The sequence below is a fragment of the Pseudorasbora parva genome, chromosome 7 (assembly GCF_024679245.1).
Source record: "Pseudorasbora parva isolate DD20220531a chromosome 7, ASM2467924v1, whole genome shotgun sequence".
Lineage (NCBI taxonomy): Eukaryota > Metazoa > Chordata > Actinopteri > Cypriniformes > Gobionidae > Pseudorasbora > Pseudorasbora parva.
The window spans coordinates 22,326,772-22,349,120 of record NC_090178.1 but is presented as its reverse complement, the minus strand read 5'-3'; the positions used below and the strand labels follow the sequence as shown (position 1 = coordinate 22,349,120).

Here is a 22,349-nt window from a genome sequence, read left to right as displayed (position 1 = left end):
GTTCCGTCTCATCTTAGTCTAGAAAGCACCATTCATAATTAATAAACAAAAAAGTCACATTTCTACTACATGACCCAGTTTAAATACAGATTCATTTTCCCAGCGCTGAAGTACCCCACATAAACGCTTTAAACGTCAATCATTTGAACATAACTGTGACTCCGACGAGAGTGTTAAGATCAGCTCAGGAACTGTGTTCTCTAATGCTTAAAATATATTCAGTGAGTTGCAACATCCAAATCCCCAAATGAGCCTGATAAACAACAACTCAATATTACACTGAGTTTCTTCATCCAGAAAGATACAAACGTAGCCAATTAAAAATTCAATCAGTTTTATTAAAACATTATATATTGGCATGAACCGAAAAAAAGTGCATCAACTTTTCAGTGACATCTCTAACAGAACAGGCTTTTTGAAGATTCTACCCAAAAGGAAAAAAAAAGAAAGAAAAACAGCAGTGCCTGCTTTATCTTTTCAGTGCAATGTTTTCAAGCTTGACTTACAGGCATCTCTGCTCATCTGTTAACAAGCAGCCTGCAGCTTTTAATCACTCTCTTTGCCTTCAGCTCTACATAACAGTGTTTCTCTGCCAACTGGTTAAAATATGATTATGTCCAATGTTTGATCATTAAACAATACATACAGCAAATACTACTGTATTCACAAAGGAAAATTGGCCACATATTAAAACAAAACTATTAATGCAAAAAAAAATCCTAAGCAGGAAAGTTATACAATAGAAACAAAATAAAATCAAACAGAGCTTAAAAAATGCATAAGTAAGAAACTTTAGTACATAAATATCACAATGTACCTCACACATGGCCAACAGAACTGGAGACAAATTCATTAAAACATTTGAGGTAATCTGAACATAAGCTGATAAAAACAAAACACCAGATAAATATGGAACTGTGATGCAAACACTAAGTCTATTGTTTGTTAGATTCACATTGTTATAGTTAAAGCTACTTTACAGTATATAGAATTTGTTCATAAACAAATACTCCTCCTGAATAAAGTTATTTGTATAGGTCAGTCCGAGTGCTGTTCAGTCCCATTGAAATATCAAATCAAACAAACCTGAAAGAGCAAAAGATCCATTATGAGCAGGGTTGGGACTAAACTCTGCAGAAAGGTAGTTCTCCATATGTATATGTATATAACGCTTTAAACAAATGTTTGATTAATAAAATTGAGTAACGTCCTTTCATTCACACACACATATAACATTTACATGACAACCGTGCCAAACACATCCACAATATGGGATAAATTATCAGTACAACCAGATAAACAAAAAACACCAGTGATCTATAGTCTGAAAACATGGTCTGATGATGGGACCCTGCTGCGCTGCTAAAGTAAAGCATAATGTAAACATGTAGTATTGTTAGTGTGCTAACTAAAGGTAGCATCACAGCACTGGCATAATTCACCAGTACAGTGCTAGACAAAGCACAGGCGTGCTAACTAAACTTTGCACTGGAGTGTGCAAGTGATGTAGCGTGTTTTTGAGCCTGGTATTTCAGCATTGCCCAAATTTAGCATCACAGTGCTCAGTGGTAAATGAACTATTAGCACAGAAGGTGACACCAAGGGGCATAATTAAGTTATGCGCTATGAGAGCTGCATTTGCAGAGAACGCAGCAATTCTGTTGCCATGTGAACCCTTGGGATGTAGATATGGGAAGTTTCAGCATCCGTACGTTTCCTCTTGTATAGTCCCGCAGTGCTGTATGGGATATCCCAGAGCGAGGGGTGGCGTTAACAAGTGTAACAGGCTGCTCAAGCGTCTCTTTTATTCATTGCTTCTCTTCAGCTGCATTGGGGTTTCTCCGAATGACCTGAGAATCAATCAGTTCAAATGGTGAATACAATGAAAAGGTAGTTATTAGAGACACAACAGAGGCTTATATCACCTGCCATGTACAGGGAAGTGGCTCTGCACTGGAGTTGCCTGGCTGCTGCTAGGGCTCATGAGCATGGCGCTGTAGATGTTGGATGCCACCACCAGTATGCACAACAGGATGGGCCCGATGATGGCACCCTCCAAACCCAAATAATACGCTCCACCTGCTACCGCGAGGCCTGTCAAATACGGGTGACCACCTCTGCACATAAAGATATATACAAAAAGGATGAAAACAAATGTTGCTGATAGACTCCCTTTCCCTCTGTAAAGATGAAACGTTATCAAAATTATTCTCGTTCACATGGATACGACTAAAAACATTATATAATGCATGCTGGACAGGTAGTTTTGTGGTCATTTAGTAAGGGTAAACTATGGGCCTGCGCACATACGTTTTTTTGCCTACAGACTAAACACATAATATTTGTGAGCATGCCATCACCCTTCTCATTGATTCACGCTCTTTGAAGTTTACACAAAGATAATAACGGTATCATTTCAAAAACTATTTCAAAGTTTGCGTTCGCAAGCCACCACACACTGTTGCCATGCAAATAAGCGGCCATAACGCATTAAAAGTTTTCTATTTTAATTGTGTTTTGTAAGTGGCCCTAATGTAAATAATAGTGATTTTTTACAATGGAAATGAATCAAATTTCCTTCAGCCAGACAATATATTTTTTCTAGATCTGCTACATAGCCAAAACTCTTATTATCACTGTAACGCTGCTTTGAAATGATCTGTTTTGTAAAAAGTGCTATATAAATTAAGGTGACTTGACTTGATAGACTGACAGATAAAATCCAACTCCCAACACAGATACACACAATTGAAAAGGCATATTCTGGGTTAGTAAATAATAACAAAATGGTAAACTGTCCCTTTAAGCTTTCAAATGAATTTGGACACCACAGGCACATGTAAAAAAAACTAAACAAAAAAACAGTGAGTGTATGTTTACAAGTATAACAAGACAAACGCACCCTGATATGTCGGAGTATATGGCCGTGTCAACAAAATATGTTGGCAGAAGATGGCAGAAGAGCAGCAGCAGAGCTTTGACTCCCTCCGCCTGGGCCAACCACAAATCCAACACTGCTGGCAGTGCCGCCCAGTACGTCCCCAAAAACGGCACCGCACCTAAGATAGCGGCCATTGCTGCAGATGACAAAGACAAATATGAGATGGAATAACTACAACATAAAAAAAAGAATTGTACAAAGTTTGAGGTCGAGTTGATTTTTTTAACCGTTTTTCAAATAAGTCTCTTATGCTCACCATTTTTTTGATAAAAAATGCAGTAAAAAAAGTACAATTTCAAATAACTTTTCTATTTGAATAATTTTTGAAGTCACATGATCCTTCAGAAATCATTCTAATAGGCAGATTTTCTGCTAAATAAGCATTTCTTATAAAATATCAGTTGAAAACGGTTGTCCTGCTTAATATATTTATGGAAACAATTTTTTCTACGATGAACAAAACGTTTTATTTGAAATAGAAATATTTTTTAAAGTTCTAGATGTCTTTATTGTCACTTAAACAATCTAATGTATTCTTGCTGAATAAAAGTATTAAAGATGTATAGTGTATACAACTATATGAACAATAAGGACATTTGACACCACATGCAAATGTTGTTTTCCATATTTACAGCATTCACACTGTGTGCGTGACAGTTTTAGCGCTAAGCTTTTTTTTGGTTTTTGTAAATGTGATCCCCTTTTCCCATGTAGAATGTAGAAATACTCAAGAGTAAGCATATATTTTATGTAGGCCGGACCAAGAGACGTCTCAAAGACAGAGTATCGGAGCATAAAAATGACATTAGAAAAGCTCATTTAGATTACCCTATGGCAAAACATTTTCAAAATGTGCACAATAGTAATCCAGAAGGCCTAATGGTTGAGGGTTTAGAAATGATCAAAAAGAGCATTCGGGGTAGTGACCGATTAAAATTACTTTTACAGAGAGAAACATTTTATATATATGAGTTACAGGCCACAATATACTCTGGTTTGAATGAAGAAATATATTTCAGCCCCTTTTTGTGATATGCCTTTTGTTGCTTTGTAATCTCCTAGTGGACCTTCTCTTTATGTGCATGTGATTTGTCATTCAGGTGTTTCTAATCAGCATCTCAGTAAGAGTAAGTCGTTTGATTGTAATACATACCCTGAAGAAGGCTGTTTGGGACGCTACGCGTGGGTTGTTTTTTCCCCCCATGTCTTTTATACTTTCTATCTTGAAATAGACAGTTTAATAAAGGCTTTTTATAATTTTCTAAAGAAGAGGGCCTTGGATTTCCTTCTACTATAAGCATATTTTCTGTTTAGAGCCAAAGCAGAAATGCTGTCAGTGTGAAAATACAAAACATGCAGTGTGAAACATGTCAAAGACAGGCAGAGTCTTTATGTCTGTGTGTATTTTAGTCTTACCTGAGGGGATGAAGACAATGTTGATGCCAAATATTGTGTGTGTGAGCCAAGTATAAAGGCCGTAAAATCCAGCCATCTTCAGAGAGGCATCAAATACACCCCTGCAAAGAAAACAGGGTGAGACAGAGAGTGAAAACAGAGGGCTTTTCTTCCCTCAGTTAGCCTAATACTGCCTGGAGTCAGAATGAATAAGTCTCATTGTGATGACGCTCATAAAAATGGTTCTAATGAAACATCTTTGTGCATTCTGGGTGATGGCAGCATCAGCGCGCACACACATACACACACACTGAGCTCACAGTTTATGGAAACACTGAATTCCTCTCCTCATTTGATTTTCACAGCTCGTGACATTGTCTATGGAGGGAAAAGTGATGTTATTGTGCTTTTAAAAAAAACATGTTTTTTTTTATTTTATCTAAGCCAATTATATTATGCTAATTTCCACCGGAGAAGCGTCACGCTCAAGGGCACCGCAGCACTACAGCAAGTTCTTTGACCCCATTCATTCTCCATTTTCTGGGTCACCCTTACCTGTAGATGAACCCCTTCGAAATTCTTAACCAGCATATTAATAGCAGTCAATTTCACCCCCATTTCAGTTGTTCCGATCATGATCTCTGTTAAATTATCTGTACAAATGGAAAAATGGCAGAAAAAGCAGAACAGTATTGCCCTCATGTGGTGATTACAAAGTACAGCATCTTTAACTGCCGTTGAAGGGGTAGTTCACCACAAAAGCAAATTCTGTATGACTTTCTTTCTTCTGCAGAACACAAAAAAAAGATATTCTGAAAAACATTGGCATCCAATCAACATTGAAAATTGAGTATGGGCAAAAAATTGCAACATTTTTCAAAGAATCTTATTTAATGTTCCACAAAGGAAAGAAAAAGTCATGTAGATTTGGAACAAAATTAAGGTGAGTAAATGATGAGGATTTAATTTCTGCTTCCACCACATACAGACTTCCATGCATTTTTTGCCTTTAATCAGTTTGTAAAATCATATTTGTGTGAACTGTAACATTTTTGTATTTAACTTTAAATTCCTTTTCAGACAGTGGTTCTCAACTAGCCTAGAAATCTAGACGCACCCTAGCGGCATCAAATTTAATCTGCCCGCGAGTGTCGTCTAGGAACTCTCAATACCCTTCTAAGCTGTATTCCCCTAACTCTTGCTGGGCCAATCACATCGTGTATAGAGTCGGTGGGCGGGGCCATAATGACGCGGCCGAGTTGCGTTTGCGTGTTTCTAGTAAACACAGAAACTGGCGAACGGCGGCGGTCTTTCGAATCAAGTCTGACCGCGACTCTGGAAGACTTGGAGTTAAGCTTTTCTCTGAGAAAAGAACAAAGAGCGGCACTGAAGTCATTCTTAAAAAGGGAAGATGTGTTCGGAGTTTAGCCGACCGGATACGGCGAATGTTTAATCAGTCAGCGAGCTCTGCTTCACCTTCGTTGCTCTGGTTGGTGTAGCGCTATCCTATCGCGTGCAGAGGGAGTTTGAAAGACAACCGTTTATCCCGCCCCTCGGATTGAGCCCTGTCTATGGTGAGTTTCCAGACCAAACATCTTGATGTGGGTCTGGCTTGTCAGGCTAGTTCTCAACCAGAGGGCCTCAGCAAACAGTCCATTCTAAAGGGACCGCAGGATGTCTTAAAATCCTTTAGATTTACATAGTTATGAACAAAATAAATATTAATATATTAAAACAATCTTAATTAAAATTCTAAATGTTTTTCTTTAACAACTATTTTTTTTAAAGAACATACAGTTCTTGAAACTTCTGGAAATATACACTATATATATTATTATTATTAGAAACTGGAAGTATCCTCTTTGTGTGTGTGTGTGTGTGTGTGTGTGTGTTAAATCTATATTATATTGAGGGTTGAGAAGCCCTACTTTAAAGGGTTAGTTCACCCAGAAATGAAAATTACATCCTCAAGCCATTCTAGGTGTTTATTACATTCTTCTTTTAGCCAGACACAATTAGTTATTTTAAAAAAATATTCTGGCTCTTTCAAGCTTTATAATTGGAGTGAGTGATATTTAGATTTTTAAAGGCCAAAAACAGGCTAAGTTACTATTCACTCCCATTATAAAGCTTGGAAGATATATATAAAACTTGATATATTATATATATCTTGGATGGCTTGAGGGTGAGTAAATCATGAGATAATTATCATTTTGGGGTGAACTAACCCTTTAAGACAAACCAAAGCTCCACATGGATGTGTTTACCTGATGGCCTCTTCCACGGACTGACCGATGATGTTTGAAGAGGGTCCAGGCTGGGAGAGGGGTGTGAGGCTGATTACCCATTTCACAGGTTTATAATATTCACCACTGGAGCTCAGCAGGTAAAAAAGTGTGGTCAGGAAAATCACCTATACATCCAGAGACAATAAATATTTAAAATCACCATTTCACTTCACAAATCAACATTCAATTCCATCAATCAAATTTGTGTGTGTGTGTCCTTGTTTATATTACATTGTGGGGACCAAATGTCCCCATAAGGATAGTAAAACCTAAGATCACCTACATTGTGGGAATCAGCCAGCGGCCCCCACTTTTCAAAAGGCTTATAAATCATACAGGATGAGTTTTTTGAGAAAGTAAAAATGCAGAATGTTTCCTGTGATGGGAAGGTTTAGGGGTAGGGGCAGTGTAGGGGGATAGAATGTACAGTTTTTACGGTATAAAAACCATTACGTCTATGGAGAGTCCCCACAAAGATAGTGCACCAGACGTGTGTGTGTGTGTGTGTGTGTGTGTTACCAAAGACAGGACAAAGTTGAGCAGTGCGGTGCCACTGTGGAACAGCACGGTGAGCAGCGTGGTTGTTGTTGATATCAGCAAACCAACATTTCGACTCATCACCACCCACAGAGACTCCAATATCTAACGCAGAAAACAGCATATTCATTAATCTGCCAAATAAAGCAACTCCCTATCACATACGCACACACTGGAGACTAACCGAGAGCAGAGTCTCAATATTCTCCTGCACGAATGAGGCGATGTCCTGCCAGTCCAGTATGTCCCCTAGCCAGCTGTTCTGCCTGTGCATATGTAGCTTGTGTCCACGGTGCCGTCCAGTATGAGTCACATTCTACAAAACAAACACACACTGGCTGGATCACCAAAAAAAAAAAGATAAAGTCAGCGATTGTGTGTGACTAACTGACTATGGATTTGTTGTTACCTTAACAATCCAGGATTGATAGAGACGGTCCCACAATTCCAGAACTTGTTTCTCGATCACGGCTGTGTTGTTTACTTTATCACCCAACATCTTATGAAGCTACAATGCACACATACATAAAATATACACATATAACAAATGCTTATTCAATTTTACACAGAAAAAGAATAGAAGATTAAAGACATGAACATGAAATCAAATTTAACTCCAATTAATCATTTCATTTTGTAGTAAATGCTAAATTGAGTAATCTGTTATTTAACAAATAGATTTGTTTAATAATGATTAATCCAAATTTAATTTAAAAAAAAATCTGCTGAAGTATCCAAGGTTGCTGGAGCATAAAATTATTACGCATATTAACTAAAAATATCTTAACCAATGATAGGTTACTTTTCATGATTGTTTCAAAAAAAGGTTAGGTTTAGGATTAGGGTTTGGTTGAGGGTTAATTTTATGTAATTATGCATAATATGTAAAGTAAAAAAAAAAAAATCTGAGCTTGCAGCTAATATAATATTGTTGAAATAAAAGGCCACTTAGCTATACTTAACGTACATTTTAATTCATGTTTTAATAATTGTGTCGTGCTTTAAAGAAGTACATTTATGTTGATTGTTGACTAACATACTAAAGCATTATGTAAACTGAGTTACTGTGTAAAGTTCACCTAAATGCATTTAATATGACTTTTACTTATACATTTTCATTTAATTGCAATTATATTACACACTTATATATATTATTTTAAAGAATGTAATTTCCATAATTATTTTTCTTTTTATTTGAGAGCAGTGGCACTTCTGTGTGGCACAAAAGTGCCTTCTTACTTCAGAAGACATGGAATATACCACAAGAATCGTATAGAATATGGTTATGGTATTTGTAATGGTGCTCTTTGTTGTTTTCATTTTTGGCCTTTCACAGCCACTGGTCACCATTCACTTTCTTTTTAACGGTCTCATTAAATTTATTATGAATGTTGTTTCATATAGTCTTCGACAGCATTGCAAACTCTTAACTCTGACCTTATGCGTGATCCATTCTCTCCCGTGTTGGTAAACGTTTGTGGCGGCAGAGTTTAGAGCCTTCTGAACAACCTGGGCCTCTGGGAGCCAGCTACAAACACACACACACACACACACACGGTTTACGGGGACTCTCCATAGGCATAATAGTTTTAATACTGTACAATCCTTATACTCTATACCCCTACAAGGGGTGTGGGATATTGACAAATTTTCTCGATAACTAGACGATATTGTTTTATATATATATATATATATATATATATATATATATATATATATATATATATATATATATATATATATTATATATATATATATATATATATATATATATATATTATATATATATATTAACTTAATTATATGCATGCATCATCTTTGTGTTCATTTCATGAATTTAATCAAATTCAATTATAATAATAATAATAAGACACAATAGGGCCATTACCAATCAAATTAATTAAGGATCAACAAAATTCATCTTCGCAATGGAGAGGAAACTGAAGCTGCATTTGAAGTGGCATTTACACAGACTGTTTAATGAGCTTAGAGGTGACAAATAACCTGCAGTTATGAAAAAATAATGTTTTAAACACATGATGTTGAATACTGATATTTGAAATGATTTAAAACATGAAAAGATTCTTTAAATGTGAAATTAAAACTGTTAATCACTGTTAATGAGCGAGTCATTGAGATTCAAGCGATTCATTCAAACGACTGATTCATTTAGGTATGAATAATTTGACTATCTTAAGGGGGGGGGGTGACTTTGTACTGAACTATTCTTGTTGGTGAAATAGAGTAAAAATGGGCAACATGATGTCTAAAATGTAAGTCACTTAATATTAAATTGTTTAGTAAACTTGCATAAAATCAATATCACATTTGTTATGCTAGATATCTGGATTCTTCCGGTGATATTTATTAAAAATATTAAATTATATAAATATAGCCTCACATGCAGTGAAAGCATTTACTCGTAAGTAATCTAAGTAGTTTAAGACTACATCACGTAGTGTACGTGCACACACACTCTCTGGGTGTGTGTAAGGGATATACTCTATAATGTCAGATTCGTTAAAACAGCAATTACAATATGATCGCAGACGATATATATCGCACACCCCTAACCTACCCATCACACAAAACTCTTTATTTTTAAATTTTAAAAAAATGTTTTTCACATTTAAATTACAAGGACATCAGCATGTCTTTATAATGTTGGGGTGTGAATACACACCACAATATGAGGACTTTGCATGCTCATGTAGGTCAAACCTCACTCCCTCACCATTTCGAGAAGACTCCTAACTCTCAGTGTTTAAGGGTGTTCAACTTACTTAGCCCACTCTGGGTGGTTGGACACAGTCTCGTTGATCAGGTTACTGGTGACCTCTATGATATGAACACTCTCTTGGTGCACCTGTGAACAAAAACACAATCAGTAAGAGATGATGGCACACGGAGGCTGGGATCAGACACGGATCATGTCTTTCACGCAGTGGAATAATCAGCCCAAGGACAGTGGTTTGGAAACACGGTACCATAGCTGTGAGCAGCAAGGCCATGAGCAGTGTGCCAGTTACTAGCAGGAAGATAATGAAAATACTGATCAGCTTATCCAAGGAACGCTCCAGCCACACGATCATCTGCAAAGAGAGAAAAAAGAGAAATCAGTTTCAACAAAACAAATCTGATCAATCATGCAAGTGTGTGTGTGAACACAGAAACCTGCTTCCCTCTGCCAAACCCGAGGACCAAACGCAATCCTTTGGTTCTGAAAACCTAAAAGTAAAATGCTAACCTCTAGCCTGGACGCCAGCCGAACTTAGCCCTGCCCAAAATTTTTTTAGGTCAGCGGTTCGGTCTGGACTTGATCCATAGAAGAGTAATCATCTCTGAACAGAAACTGTTCGGACCAACGAAATCATCAGCGTAGGCTTTAGACGATGACGGACAGATAAACAGTAACGTAATCATGCACGTCATCAAAGGGGCTTGGATTATATTTGTTCAAATCCTAAACGGAGAGCTTGTTTGTATATGCAATGTATATGTATCATCAAATTCTTTTATTTTTTCACAACACCGGCAAAGATCGTTCATTTCAGCGTGCATGCAGACAGGGTTGCCAAGTTTTTACAACAAAACCCGCCAAATACTAGCCCAAAACAATAGCTTCTCGGGGGGTTCTCTGGGAAAAAAAATGGCGTTTGGGGGGTAAAATGTGTGTTATTTTGGCAAGGTTGCCTGCTAAAATTCTGCCATGGGTCTATATATCACATAATAGTCGCTTCAACCCGCAGACATGGAAAACAATCTGCGGAAAAAAACGCGGACTCGGCAACACAGTGCAGTTGAGCTCTGTTGACATTTGACAATGCGTTGCTCCGTTGCTCTGATTGGTTGTAGGTCTATCCAATTGAGGTCTTTCCTGGTTCGGTTGAAACACGCCTCATAATCACAGCCCAATGGAGCAGTATCAGACTCATATTCTGACTAGAATTGAGTATGACTACATCAGGCTAGCTAACCTCTTTAACTAAAGTAAAATAATTAAAGGAAGTGCACTCATCAATTAAATATCTTGGGCCCTATTTTAATGATCTGAGCACATGGTCTAAAGTGCTCTTAGAGCACGTCCGAATCCACTTTTGCTAGTTTAACGACAGGAAAAATGGTCGGTGTGCTCATCGCATGGTCTAAAAGGGTTGTCCCTATTCTCTTATTAGGGACAACCCCTATTCGAGTCTCATCTCCAATTTCCTCTAAAAGACAGTTGCGCTGACGCCATGGTGGATTCACTATTTACATGGCGGAATTTGCGAGCAGAAAGAAGAAACGCTTCTCAAGAGAGGAATCCTTTAATTTTTCATCGCTAAAAATGTTTGTATGTTGCTGTGTGTGTAATGGGCAAAGTGTACACATGTTGTGGACCCGCCTATAGGTGCATATTACCAATCCTCTCTTTAAATAAATAAATATTGCGCCATTGACTTTTTATTGCACATAGTCTATTTCAGTTGCCTTAAAATAGCAACACGCCTGAACACACCTCGTTTTCAGACCAGCGCCCATGGGTGCACAAATGAAATTGCTATTTAAACAAAGTGCCGCAGAATAACTGAACGTGAAAATGATAACTGCATCGGGCTGAAACTAGCAAAAAAACACTTGCTGCATTGCGCCGGGTATATGATAGGGCCAATTATTCTCATTTACTTTTTGTTAACAGAAGTAGAAATGATAATGCAATAAAAAACAATGCGGAAGTGTATTTATCCTGTTATGTTAAAAAAAAAAGGACAAAAATAGCTTATTTTTAAGTTTTCTAAAGCCCTGCAATGTGTGATGAACAGACTGGCATCATCAATTAAAAACTACATTTTGGGGTAGACTATTCCTTTAAAAACTTGGGATGAGTTCTGAGTTCTTATACAGCCTTATTTGAGTTTTTTTGACTGTGAAAAAATGTATATAGTTAACAAACTGTTGAAAATGCATACATGTAACTGCCTTATAAGTCAAAATCATGCCAACTTTTCTTTTTAAAGCCCTCTGACACCTGCTAACATGCTGGATGACTAAGCAAGACTAACTACTGAGTAAAAGAGCTAATAGCACAACTGATGATCATCATGTCAGGAAACAGGATGTGGTGGGCATATTTTTGTTTTTGGCAGGTGGACTTGGTTTCTCTGCTCACCCAGCTTCTGTCTGCCATGTGGGCGGCACTTGCATATCTAATCCGTTTCCCTGTTCCTGTTAGCGCTAAGTGTTAACATCACACACAAAACTGTGAATGTTGATGATGGATTAGCACAGAGCACATCATTAAGGAAACTAAAATAAAGATTAAAGGCTAAAAAAAAACAACAGCAGGCATCCAGACAGGACCACATCATTCCTTCTCCAAAACGCTAAGGGCCCGAAACGCGGTTTCAAATAATGCTGGCCAGTGCCAAAAGATTCCTGAGGGGAGGGACATACTATCAGACCTGGAAATAACTTCATCACCATCTGCTCCTGTTGAGCCACAGACCGATTCATCTTAATCTGACTCAACCCAAGAGATGATACATGGAACATGTACAACCAAACAAGTATTCTTTGACAGAGTTTTCTGACAAATTATTTCCAATATCTCTTTCCAAATATATATTGCTAAATAATTGCAGGATGGAATATAGATGGAACAAGTGGAACAAGTTATTACATTTTGGTGATTGCAAAGATATTCTTTTTTTTTCCTTTGAAACAACACGCATATAATTATGCACAATAAGGAATAATGGAATGTGCATATACTCAAAGGTGAAGCAAATATTTTGATACTAGCTCTGTTATTTCTCTTGAATTCATTTTTGTAAGTGTTTGTTCCATGACATTCTTCACAGAAATGCAGTGCAACAAGCAAATATAAAGAAAATGTAAACTTAAGAAGGCCGATGATGCTAGAGAAATGTGTACTTCTTTTCAAAAATGTAAGGTTCGTAAGTTTTTTTTTAATAGTGAGGATAATCTTTAATCATTTTAAAAACAAGGCTGCATTTTTCTGACAAAAATGCAGTAAACAGGAATATTGTTTAATATTGTTATGATTTAAAAGAACAGATTTCTGTTTAAATAAATTTTAAAATGTAATTTATTTTAGTGATGGCAAAACATCACAGAAGCCATCAGTGTCACATAATCTTCCAGAAATCATTCTGATATGCTGCTCAAGAAACATTTCTTATTACATCTGTTAAAAAATAAATATGTTAAAATATGTTGTGCTGCTTATTATTTTTGTGGAAATTGTGATAATTTTTTTCAGGATTATTAATACTCCTAATTATTTATTAATTATAAAATAAATATAACATAATACATATATTTACCGTCACTTCTGATCAATTTAATATATCCTTGCTGAATATTTTTTTCTTTCAAAACAATTAAAGAGTTTAGTGCAATTAGTTATATTTATATACTTTGACTGTCTGATTATTATTGCTACATTTTATTCAACACTAAAAAGTATCAATATAAATAAGTTAATGTAACTAAAATTAAACTATTTTACTCAATATTTGTGTGTTCTTATTGGAGCGTCAAGTTATAAGCTTAGCAACATGCTAACTTCAAACTACTGAAATCAAGTGGAATGGAATTTTCCATGCAGCAGCAGAGCGCTCTTTGTGTGGTGTGCGGCATTTCCTATGGAGAGTCACTGATGGAGATGATCACTTACACCTTAGAGGGCAGCAGGCAGCTTGTGTGTCTATTTAGGAACAACCAAAACAAAAACCCTTTTACCAAGCCAGCCTGCACCTGAAGTGCCCAGCAGCCACACCACCAGCCTGGGTCTCAGCAGACCAGAACATCTCTTCACCCAACCCTCCATTCCCACTGCTCTGTCTGTTCTCTCCCTAAATGCATCACACACACTTTGAAGACAAGCAGCCCAGCACACTTCAAGAGCTGTGGAAGAGGCGGTGGACTCTCTTGGGGTTTTGTTCTGCATTTTTCCCTGACATTTAGTACGTCAGCATCTCAGTCACATCCAGAGGCACATGCTTTCTTCCACAGCACAAAGTGCCACACAGCAGGAACAGCCATAAGCCAGTGAAGCAGAAGCTCAAAGATGGAGGGGTGACAGTGGAGAGAGGGGAAAGCATCACTCCAAAGCTTCTAATGAAAGCACACTGTCATTCTTTCATTCTCTTCCCCTTTGTTCTTTCTTTCTATATTTCTCTTTCTCTTGTACGCCTGCCATCACAAATGATTTACCTGCTTGTTAAGCCAATGCCAGAGCTTTGAGGAGGAAGACAGAGAGAGACAAACGGTTATTAGAAAAAACCAATCAGTTTTCAGGAAAGCAGCAAACATCAACGTGATTTCCAGGCAAAATCAGAACAAGACCGGTGAAAGATGGTGGAATTTGAGGAAGATATTCATATTAGAGAAGGTGGGATCTGGTGGGCTTTAGAAGGGGATCTGCAAGTGCTACAATTATCTTTTTGTAAGTGACTTTCTTTTTTACCTCCTTTCATTCTTGTGGACAATCAGCGAGGGATATGATAGTGATGGGGGAAAAAAATCCATCAAAACTAATAAACAAAACTAATAAATGAAACTAAGTTTCATTTACTTATACCCATTTTGAGGTCCAAAATTTTGCCACATCTGCTAATGGTGAGTGAATTAAGAAAACGGATTATATTTCTTACCAGCCACAAAAAAACGAACACATTTTATTGTTGTTTTAGTTTATTTAGTTGCTTTTTCTGTGCATGCATGTTAGTGACAACTCAGAGCAAAAAATAATTAATCATTCTGGGATTAATGCAAGGAATATTTCACATACACTACTGTTCAAGGTTTGGGACTAAAAAAAAGTGACAGTAAACTAATTCTATTTCAAATAAATGCTCTTTTAAACATTCTATTCAAATAATCCTGAAAACAGTATCATGGTTTCCAGATTAATATGAAGCAGTAAAGAATAAATAAAACTGTTTTCAACTTTAATGTTAATATATGTTTCTTCTTTGCAATCTCAGAAATATATTACATTTCAAACTATATAAAATAGAAAACAATTTTTTTTGACATTTTAAAGGGTTAGTTCACCCAAAAATGAAATCGATGTCATTAATGATCTACCCTTATGTCGTTCCACACCCGTAAGACCTCCGTTCATCTTCAGAACACAGTTTAAGATATTTTATATTTAGTCCGACAGCATATCCAAGTGTATGCACACTTTACTGTCCATGTCCAGAAAGGGAACAAAACCATCATCAAAGTAGTCCATATGTGACATCAGTTGGTTAATTAGAATCTCTTGAAGCAACGAAAATACACTTTAGTCCAAAAATAACAAAAACTACGACTTTATTCAGCATTGTCTTCTCTTCCAAGTTTGTTTTCAAACCTCAAATAAAGATTCAAACGGTTGTGAATCAGCGGATTGATTCATGATTCGGATCACATGCCAAACTGCTGAAATCACGTGATACTGGCGATCCAAATCATTGATCGATTTACTGATTCATGACCGTTTCAATCTTTATTTGAGGATTAAACACAAACAAGGAAGTATTTTCGATGCTTCAAGAGATTCTAATTAACTAACTGATGTCACATATGGACTACTTTGATGATGTTTTTATTCCCTTTCTGGACATGGACAGTATAGTGTGCATACACTTGCATATGCTGTCGGACTAAATATAAAATATCTTAAACTGTGTTCTGAAGATGAACGGAGGTCTTACAGGTGTGGAACGACATTAGGGTAGGTCATTAATGACATCAATTTCATTTTGTGGTGAACTAACCCTTTAAGTAAAATAATATAAATTTGTATTTTATTTTTGTTTTAATTATTTATTTTTGATCAAATAAATGCAGCCTTGGAAAGCAAGAGAGACTTCCTAAAAAATGTAACAGTAGTGTATGTGCCATGTTCCATGTGAGAGCAATTCTTGCATAAATAGACTTCTTCAAGGTGCAGTGTGTAATATGACAGAAATGCAATATAATATACATAAATATGTTTTGAGTGGTGTATTAAAGACCTTACATAATTAATCTTTATGTATTTATTACCTTAGAGTGAGCCATTTCTATCTGCATACACCATGGGTCCCCATACAGTGAAGTCGCTATTTTAAGTCGCCATGTTTCTACAGTAGCCCTAAACGGACAAACTGCTCTACAGAGCTCTAGCCACTCTGCTCTCTCAGACGATGACATCTTTCTCCTGTGACGGCCACCGTAGCTTCTCTGTTTGCTTCAAAAGGGATGGGTGAGCGGTTGCAATTCACAACCTCACCACTAGATGCTGCTAAAATGTACACACTGCACCTTTAAATAAACTTCTGAATGTAAATTTGTAAATGAGATCAAAGTTAGAAATCAGGCAACTAGTGGCAGATTAATGACTTGAATTTTAATTGCTTCTGCCAGATTATATTTACTACAATTTGATTTAAGCCATATATTACAATATATTGTAGTTCTTTGTAAAGTCACCAGCTACTGGCAAGCAATAGTTTTATTTCCCCTACAAAACAAAATTTGTACTCAAAATTTGTGCTTCTTGGCAAATGTGTTAATTTTAGACCTTGCATTGTTTTCAATAGATTTGCTTATGTGACTCAACACTTACTAGTGAAAGAAATAAGAGAAGGCAAAAATAAGTTCTGGGACACTTGGTTACTCTGCTGGATTACTATGGGGTCAGGGGTGTGGAAATGCTTTCTTATGGGTGTAGGGTTTCATCTAGATTGGCTGCAACTGTGGGTTGTCATTCACGTTAGACTGAAACCCATTCAACTGAAAGTGACATTAAGAAACTGAGGGCACATAATATTTTTGGGAATGTCGAGTTGGCTTCCTGTCATAAACCTCAAACAGTAGATGGAAAACAAAAACTACCAACTTGAACTAGAAATCCCTATGCAAAGACTAAAAATAGTTACTCTTTCGATTTGATCCAAGTACTTGAGCTAATCTGAGAGACAGGAAGTGCATTTAATTGTGTTACAACTATTAGGTTAATGACATTTTCTTATAGAATAACGTCTGTTGAATAACTAATTTCCCCAACATGCCTCTACATGTCCACATCTGACCTCTATAGCTTTTATTGTCAGTTATGGGTACAGGATCTTAGGCCTAAGTTGTGCAAGCACAATAAAAGAAAAAAAAAGAATTAGCAAGCCACAACCACGTTCAGTTCCTCTTTGTAATCACACATCTCTGTTGCCTCCAAAAATAAATGTGCACATGTGGCGACAAACTATCAGGCAAGTGCTGTGAAGGACAGTGGGTCAGCAGACAGGCGAGTGCTTTTGTGTGGGTGTATCTATATAAGGCGTTACCTTAGTGTCTACCCGAAGCAAGAACTGAGCTAAGCCTTTGATTGGTCCAGGCAGCAGAGCGTCCTGTCTGTCTTTGACAAACTTCTCAGAAACCGACCACCATTTCACAAGAATCCGTCTAGCGAAGTCCTTCATCCCAAAACGGACAACCATCTTCTTCAAGACCCAAACTAGAAAAAAAATAGCACTCATTTACGAAAATGTGAATGCTATCTTCACACTAGTGACTTCAGGACAATGAACACAAAATTTACCAGCAACAGGGATGGGCAATAACTGTAAAATCCAGAGGTTGAGCCAAATCTGCACCAACACTATAGCCCACGCAAGCAGCACAAAGTAGATATCACTGGCCTTCTCTTTGGGCTGGAAACTCCCGAACTCTAGTCTGCTGCGACGCCGAGTAAAGATCCCCTTCGGAGAGTCCATAAAGTCTGTGAGAGAAAGAAGAGTGGATAAATCCGATTAGGGACTAATGATTAGGGATGCACAGACATTTTGGGTGGTGAAAACGAAAGAGAAAAAGGATCCTGCTGACTTTCTTACAAAATCGGCACTGCAAATAACAAACATGGTCATGACTTTGAATCTAAAACTGGTCTTTTTTCTTTTTGTCACCTTTGGGATGTTCTTTGGTACTTGTCTCTTCCTGTATCTTCTCAACATGGCTGACGTTACTGCAAGAAATTGCCATGAAGATCGTATTAGCAGCAAAGGAGAGAACCTGACCAGACAGCTCGCCTATACAGAGAGAGGAGAGGAACAAAGGTCAAACTCAGAGGACATCAAGAACAGAGCTAACTCATATTGGAGCCTCTGTTCTCTTCACCTTTCCCTGGAACAACAGGCTTCTCCTGAGAGCCCACTATTAGCAGTAACACCACCACGACAAACAAAGGGACCCGCCACGACCCTGTCAGAGAGACTGAGGGGAAGAAAAGAGGGAAATTATTTAGCATTCCTTCATTGACAGCTCTGTAGGTCAATGCTAAAATTTCAGCAGACGATATCTGTCCTTTTATAATTATCTACATCAGCCGATAAGTTTTTCTGTTTGGCTCATGAGTGTTGGAAGAACTTTTATTTTAACAGCGTCAAGAACCCCCACCACCTATAGAACTGCCCATTCTTTCTTAGTAAACCGTCTTCGTTAAACATTTCTATATATTAGCTTTATGCTGGCCATTGACCTATCTGCACTTTAAGATATTGGAATCAGCATGGACAATCAAATAATCTGCCGGTGGACTACAAGAAACGCCACATACAACGAAACAGAATCCTCTACCGTTTCAAAACAGAAGGGTCTTACCCAGGTAGAAAATAAGTGCTGTCCATACAGGCACAGAGAGGGAACGCAAGAAACCTTCCATGCTGGGCGTCCACTTAAAGGCCACAGCCAACACATAGCCAACAACTAACGTGCCAACCTGCCAAAGAGAAAGAGAGAGAGAACACTTGGACATCTCCAGTACTGTGCCTGCTCCAAACATTTGCCACCAATCTATTTATATTCATAAAAACCCTTAGTATGTTCCTATCCCTTATACACACTGCAAGAGTGTATCAACACACTTTCATTAAAGGATTTTTTCTACCAAATATGAAAATTATTTTACATGTAATTATAAATTATATATTTATATATAGCCTACATTTTTCTTCCCCATTCCTTTAGGTCTGATTAAATAAAACGAGCACCACTGCCAGATCTCTGGCCAAATCCAGAGCTTTGTGTTTCTTATCATGAGCAGATCACAAGGTTCTTTTGATGCAGATGACAATTTCAAATAAAAAAAAAGTCATCACATGACATGTATGAATTAAATTAAACCCTAGTGGGGAAAAATGAGAGTGAGGTTATTAAATTGAAGGTCAGGGTGAAATTTAGTCCAGTAGAGTTCTTGTAGCCTTTAGAAGAACTTGAAATATGTGCTATGATCTATCCTTTGGGCTGTGTTACCTTAAGGCCATATTTTTGGTATCTGGGATGTCATGCTCAGATATATTGAGCATGGGTTCAAGAAATTTTTGTATACAAACATATTTGCATGTAGTTAGGTTATCTGAAGTCAGATGCGACCATACGGTTGACAGATTTGCAATGTAAATTAAAGTTCTCTGATGGATAAAATAAAGGCACAGTCAATAACTCCCATGTCAGGTAACAGTAGTGTAATTAATGAAAGTTACTGATACATGCAGGCTTTGCTCATACATATATGTATGTAAGTATGTACGTATTTATGTATATATGTATGTGTAATATATATATTAGGGCTGCACAATAAATATAAATTATTGAAATATCGCAAATGTAAATATCGCTATATGCATGTCGCAATGGCACGCAATATCTGAATGATTTTCATAGGTGACTTCAGCATTGTGAAAAAGTGTATTTTTTAGGTGAAAGCTGCAACACACATAGCAGAGAATGGACTGGGCAAACAACTATTACTTATGTGACTTGCTTGACGTTAAAAAGAGTTATTAAACGAAATGACTTGCGAAAAACAACTCCTTACAGTCTTGTGCTGTCTGCCACACCGAAACATGTGCACAAGCCCCCTCTTAGAAAGCATGAGATCCCTTTAGTTCAGTTTTGTGTCTGCATTATTTGCATAAAAACATTTGTTTGTTTACATTGATGTTAAAAATACATAGTCAGATTTGTGACATTAATATTTTCTAAAACACTACTGGTCACTAAGAATTTGTAGTGATGCTTTATTTTCCAGAAAGAATGTGAAACCAATAAATGGTATCATTCTTAGTTTATATATATATAATATGTATGTGTGTGTGTGTATATGTAATATGTGTGTGTGTATGTATGTATATATATATATATATATATATATATATATATATATATATATATATATATAGCATACATACATACATACATGTATGGGCAAAGCCTGCATGTATCAGTAACTTTCATTAATTACACTACTGTTACCTGACATTGGAGTTATTGACTGTGCCTTTATTTTATCCATCAGAACCTTAATTTACATTGCAAACCTGTCAACCGTATGGTCGCATCTGACTTCAGATAACCTACCAGCAATCAATCGTTGTTACACTATACATTCAAATTGTTATTATTTTATCAAAGTGTCATTATTATTATATTTCATGTTCGCTATTCTGTTGTATGTATGAGTGAACTTTTAACAATTGTTTCACAAGCACTACGGTCCACCTGTGCTGTGCATGGTCGGACAGGAGGCGTGTCGCTTTCCCATTCACGTGTCAGTAAGTTATACTCACCCACGCGGTGCTGAAACAATCCAGGCCGAAACAGATGATTGTACAGACGTGACCGAGTATCACCTGCATGCCAATGACGCTCCAGAACAGATACAAGAAATAAAGAAGGGGTACACCAGCCCCAACTGCCAGCAGTACATTGAGCCGATCTACGACCAGTTCCCCCAGAGTCTCCACCCCGTAGTTCACGCACCACACCGGTACAAGCAGAGTGCCCACCAATATCGGTGTTCCGCTGTCCTGAAGCTTGCTGAGCCAAGCTCGGCCGACGCGGGCTAGCGAGTACTTAAACGGGTGCAGGAAAGTGCCGCACAGCACTGCCCACAGCAGTGGCCGTAGAAAAGCCTCCAGGATGAAGTAGACCAACACCGATGCTCCGCAACAGATCGCCACGAAGATCATCGCTCCCGTGTTGTAGAAGGCCTGTTTGATGTTTTTGTCGAACTTCAGGGACGACTGCTGGCTCAGTAGTTGGCTAACCATCCCGACTGCTGGCTGAACGGTCTCGCTAAACGAGACGAAGTGTGGCCGGGTTGTGCGCGCGGTGTCCGGCTCATTGGCCGTGCCTGGACCCGGGTCCTCTGTGTCTGCCATGGTTGCTGGCGTCGCTCCGCTTCAGTCCGGGAGGATCCACTACATATCGAGGGTTGGGCAAAGAGTGACGTAGAGTCTAGGAAGTGGTCTGGGAACTGTAGTCGAGTCAATAATGTTTTTGCACTAAAATAACTTTAAAAGTACGATATGTTTCAAATGCCATAAACGAGCGAAGATCTTGCTTGTTTTTTTGTTTGTTTGTTTTTCGTTTTTCATTAGTGTGAAAGTCGTTCATTCGTAAGTCAATAGGCGTTTTTGAACGAATCTTTAAAAGGATCGTTCACCTAAAATGAAAATTGACATTATTTGCTCGTTCCAAACATGATATATTTAGGCTATTTACATATTTAAAATATTCCAGTGCAAATTGCTTTCATCTAAAACTCAAACGTGCATTTTAGTCTAGGATTAGGTTTAATTTTGTCTGTGAAACAGGAATAAGTATATGGGTTTTAAATAATGTAATATCTCTATATTATTATCAGGAGTAATTGTATTTCTGTTATGTAAAGATAAGATATTTTTGTCATACGAATCTTTATTTTTAATAAATTGTTTGAATGAGTGAATGAATCAATGACTCGTGACTCTTAGCACAACAAAAAGACAGTCACTTGTTGCCATCTATTGGCATATTGATGTCTATGCCGAAAGAATCACGGAATGAAGTAGTGCATATGTGTAGCAATATTCAAAATGGCAATGCAATATGTAAAATGGCAATGCATTTCAGTATTTCAATTTACATTTTACTTATCATGTGTGCAACATTTGGAGCAAAATGATAATTCAAATTGATATAATATATAATTTATATAAATAATATAAAATAATATAATTTACATTTGCTATTTATTACACTAGTTTTAAAATATAATTTAAACATATTTTAATGCTTATAAATTGCAAAAATAAAATTAAAATGTATTACAGAAATGATTAGATAATTTCTGTGTTCTTGCTCCACTTCTTCTGCCAATAAATGCCTTGCTCTAG

At 37.2% G+C, this 22,349-nt stretch overlaps 1 protein-coding gene across 3 annotated transcripts; it reads right to left on the bottom strand.

Annotated features, from left to right (window-relative positions):
- Window positions 1–317: 317 nt before the first annotated feature.
- On the bottom strand, window positions 318–21,705 carry tmem245 (transmembrane protein 245). Of its 3 annotated transcripts, none has more exons than XM_067448598.1 (18): window positions 20,760–21,705; window positions 18,793–18,910; window positions 18,310–18,405; window positions 18,099–18,221; window positions 17,735–17,914; window positions 17,481–17,650; window positions 14,380–14,403; window positions 10,149–10,253; window positions 9,945–10,027; window positions 8,599–8,689; window positions 7,571–7,669; window positions 7,346–7,477; window positions 7,144–7,266; window positions 6,604–6,749; window positions 4,358–4,458; window positions 2,903–3,077; window positions 1,930–2,117; window positions 318–1,850 (listed from the first exon to the last, which is right to left on the bottom strand). In XM_067448598.1, the coding sequence occupies exons 1-18, from the start codon at window positions 21,351–21,353 to the stop codon at window positions 1,822–1,824; spliced, it is 2,577 nt and encodes an 858-aa protein (XP_067304699.1). In that variant the 5' UTR covers window positions 21,354–21,705; the 3' UTR covers window positions 318–1,821. The 3 variants fall into 3 exon arrangements, with proteins under 3 accessions (XP_067304699.1, XP_067304698.1, XP_067304700.1); XM_067448597.1 differs by having other exon boundaries at window positions 1,926–2,117; window positions 20,760–21,699; XM_067448599.1 differs by lacking the exon at window positions 14,380–14,403 and having other exon boundaries at window positions 1,926–2,117; window positions 20,760–21,698.
- Window positions 21,706–22,349: the final 644 nt, after the last annotated feature.

Bases quoted from the DNA above. Each gene is read 5' to 3' on its own strand.
- tmem245 (XM_067448597.1), bottom strand. From the start codon at position 21,353: ATGGCAGACACAGAGGACCCGGGTCCAGGCACGGCCAATGAGCCGGAC. The intron at 17,651-17,734 runs GTAAATTTTGTG...TTTTTTTTCTAG, and splicing joins ATTGCCCATCCCTGTTGCTG to TTTGGGTCTTGAAGAAGATG. The intron at 14,404-17,480 runs GTAACGCCTTAT...TCCTCCTCAAAG, and splicing joins TGCTTCGGGTAGACACTAAG to CTCTGGCATTGGCTTAACAA.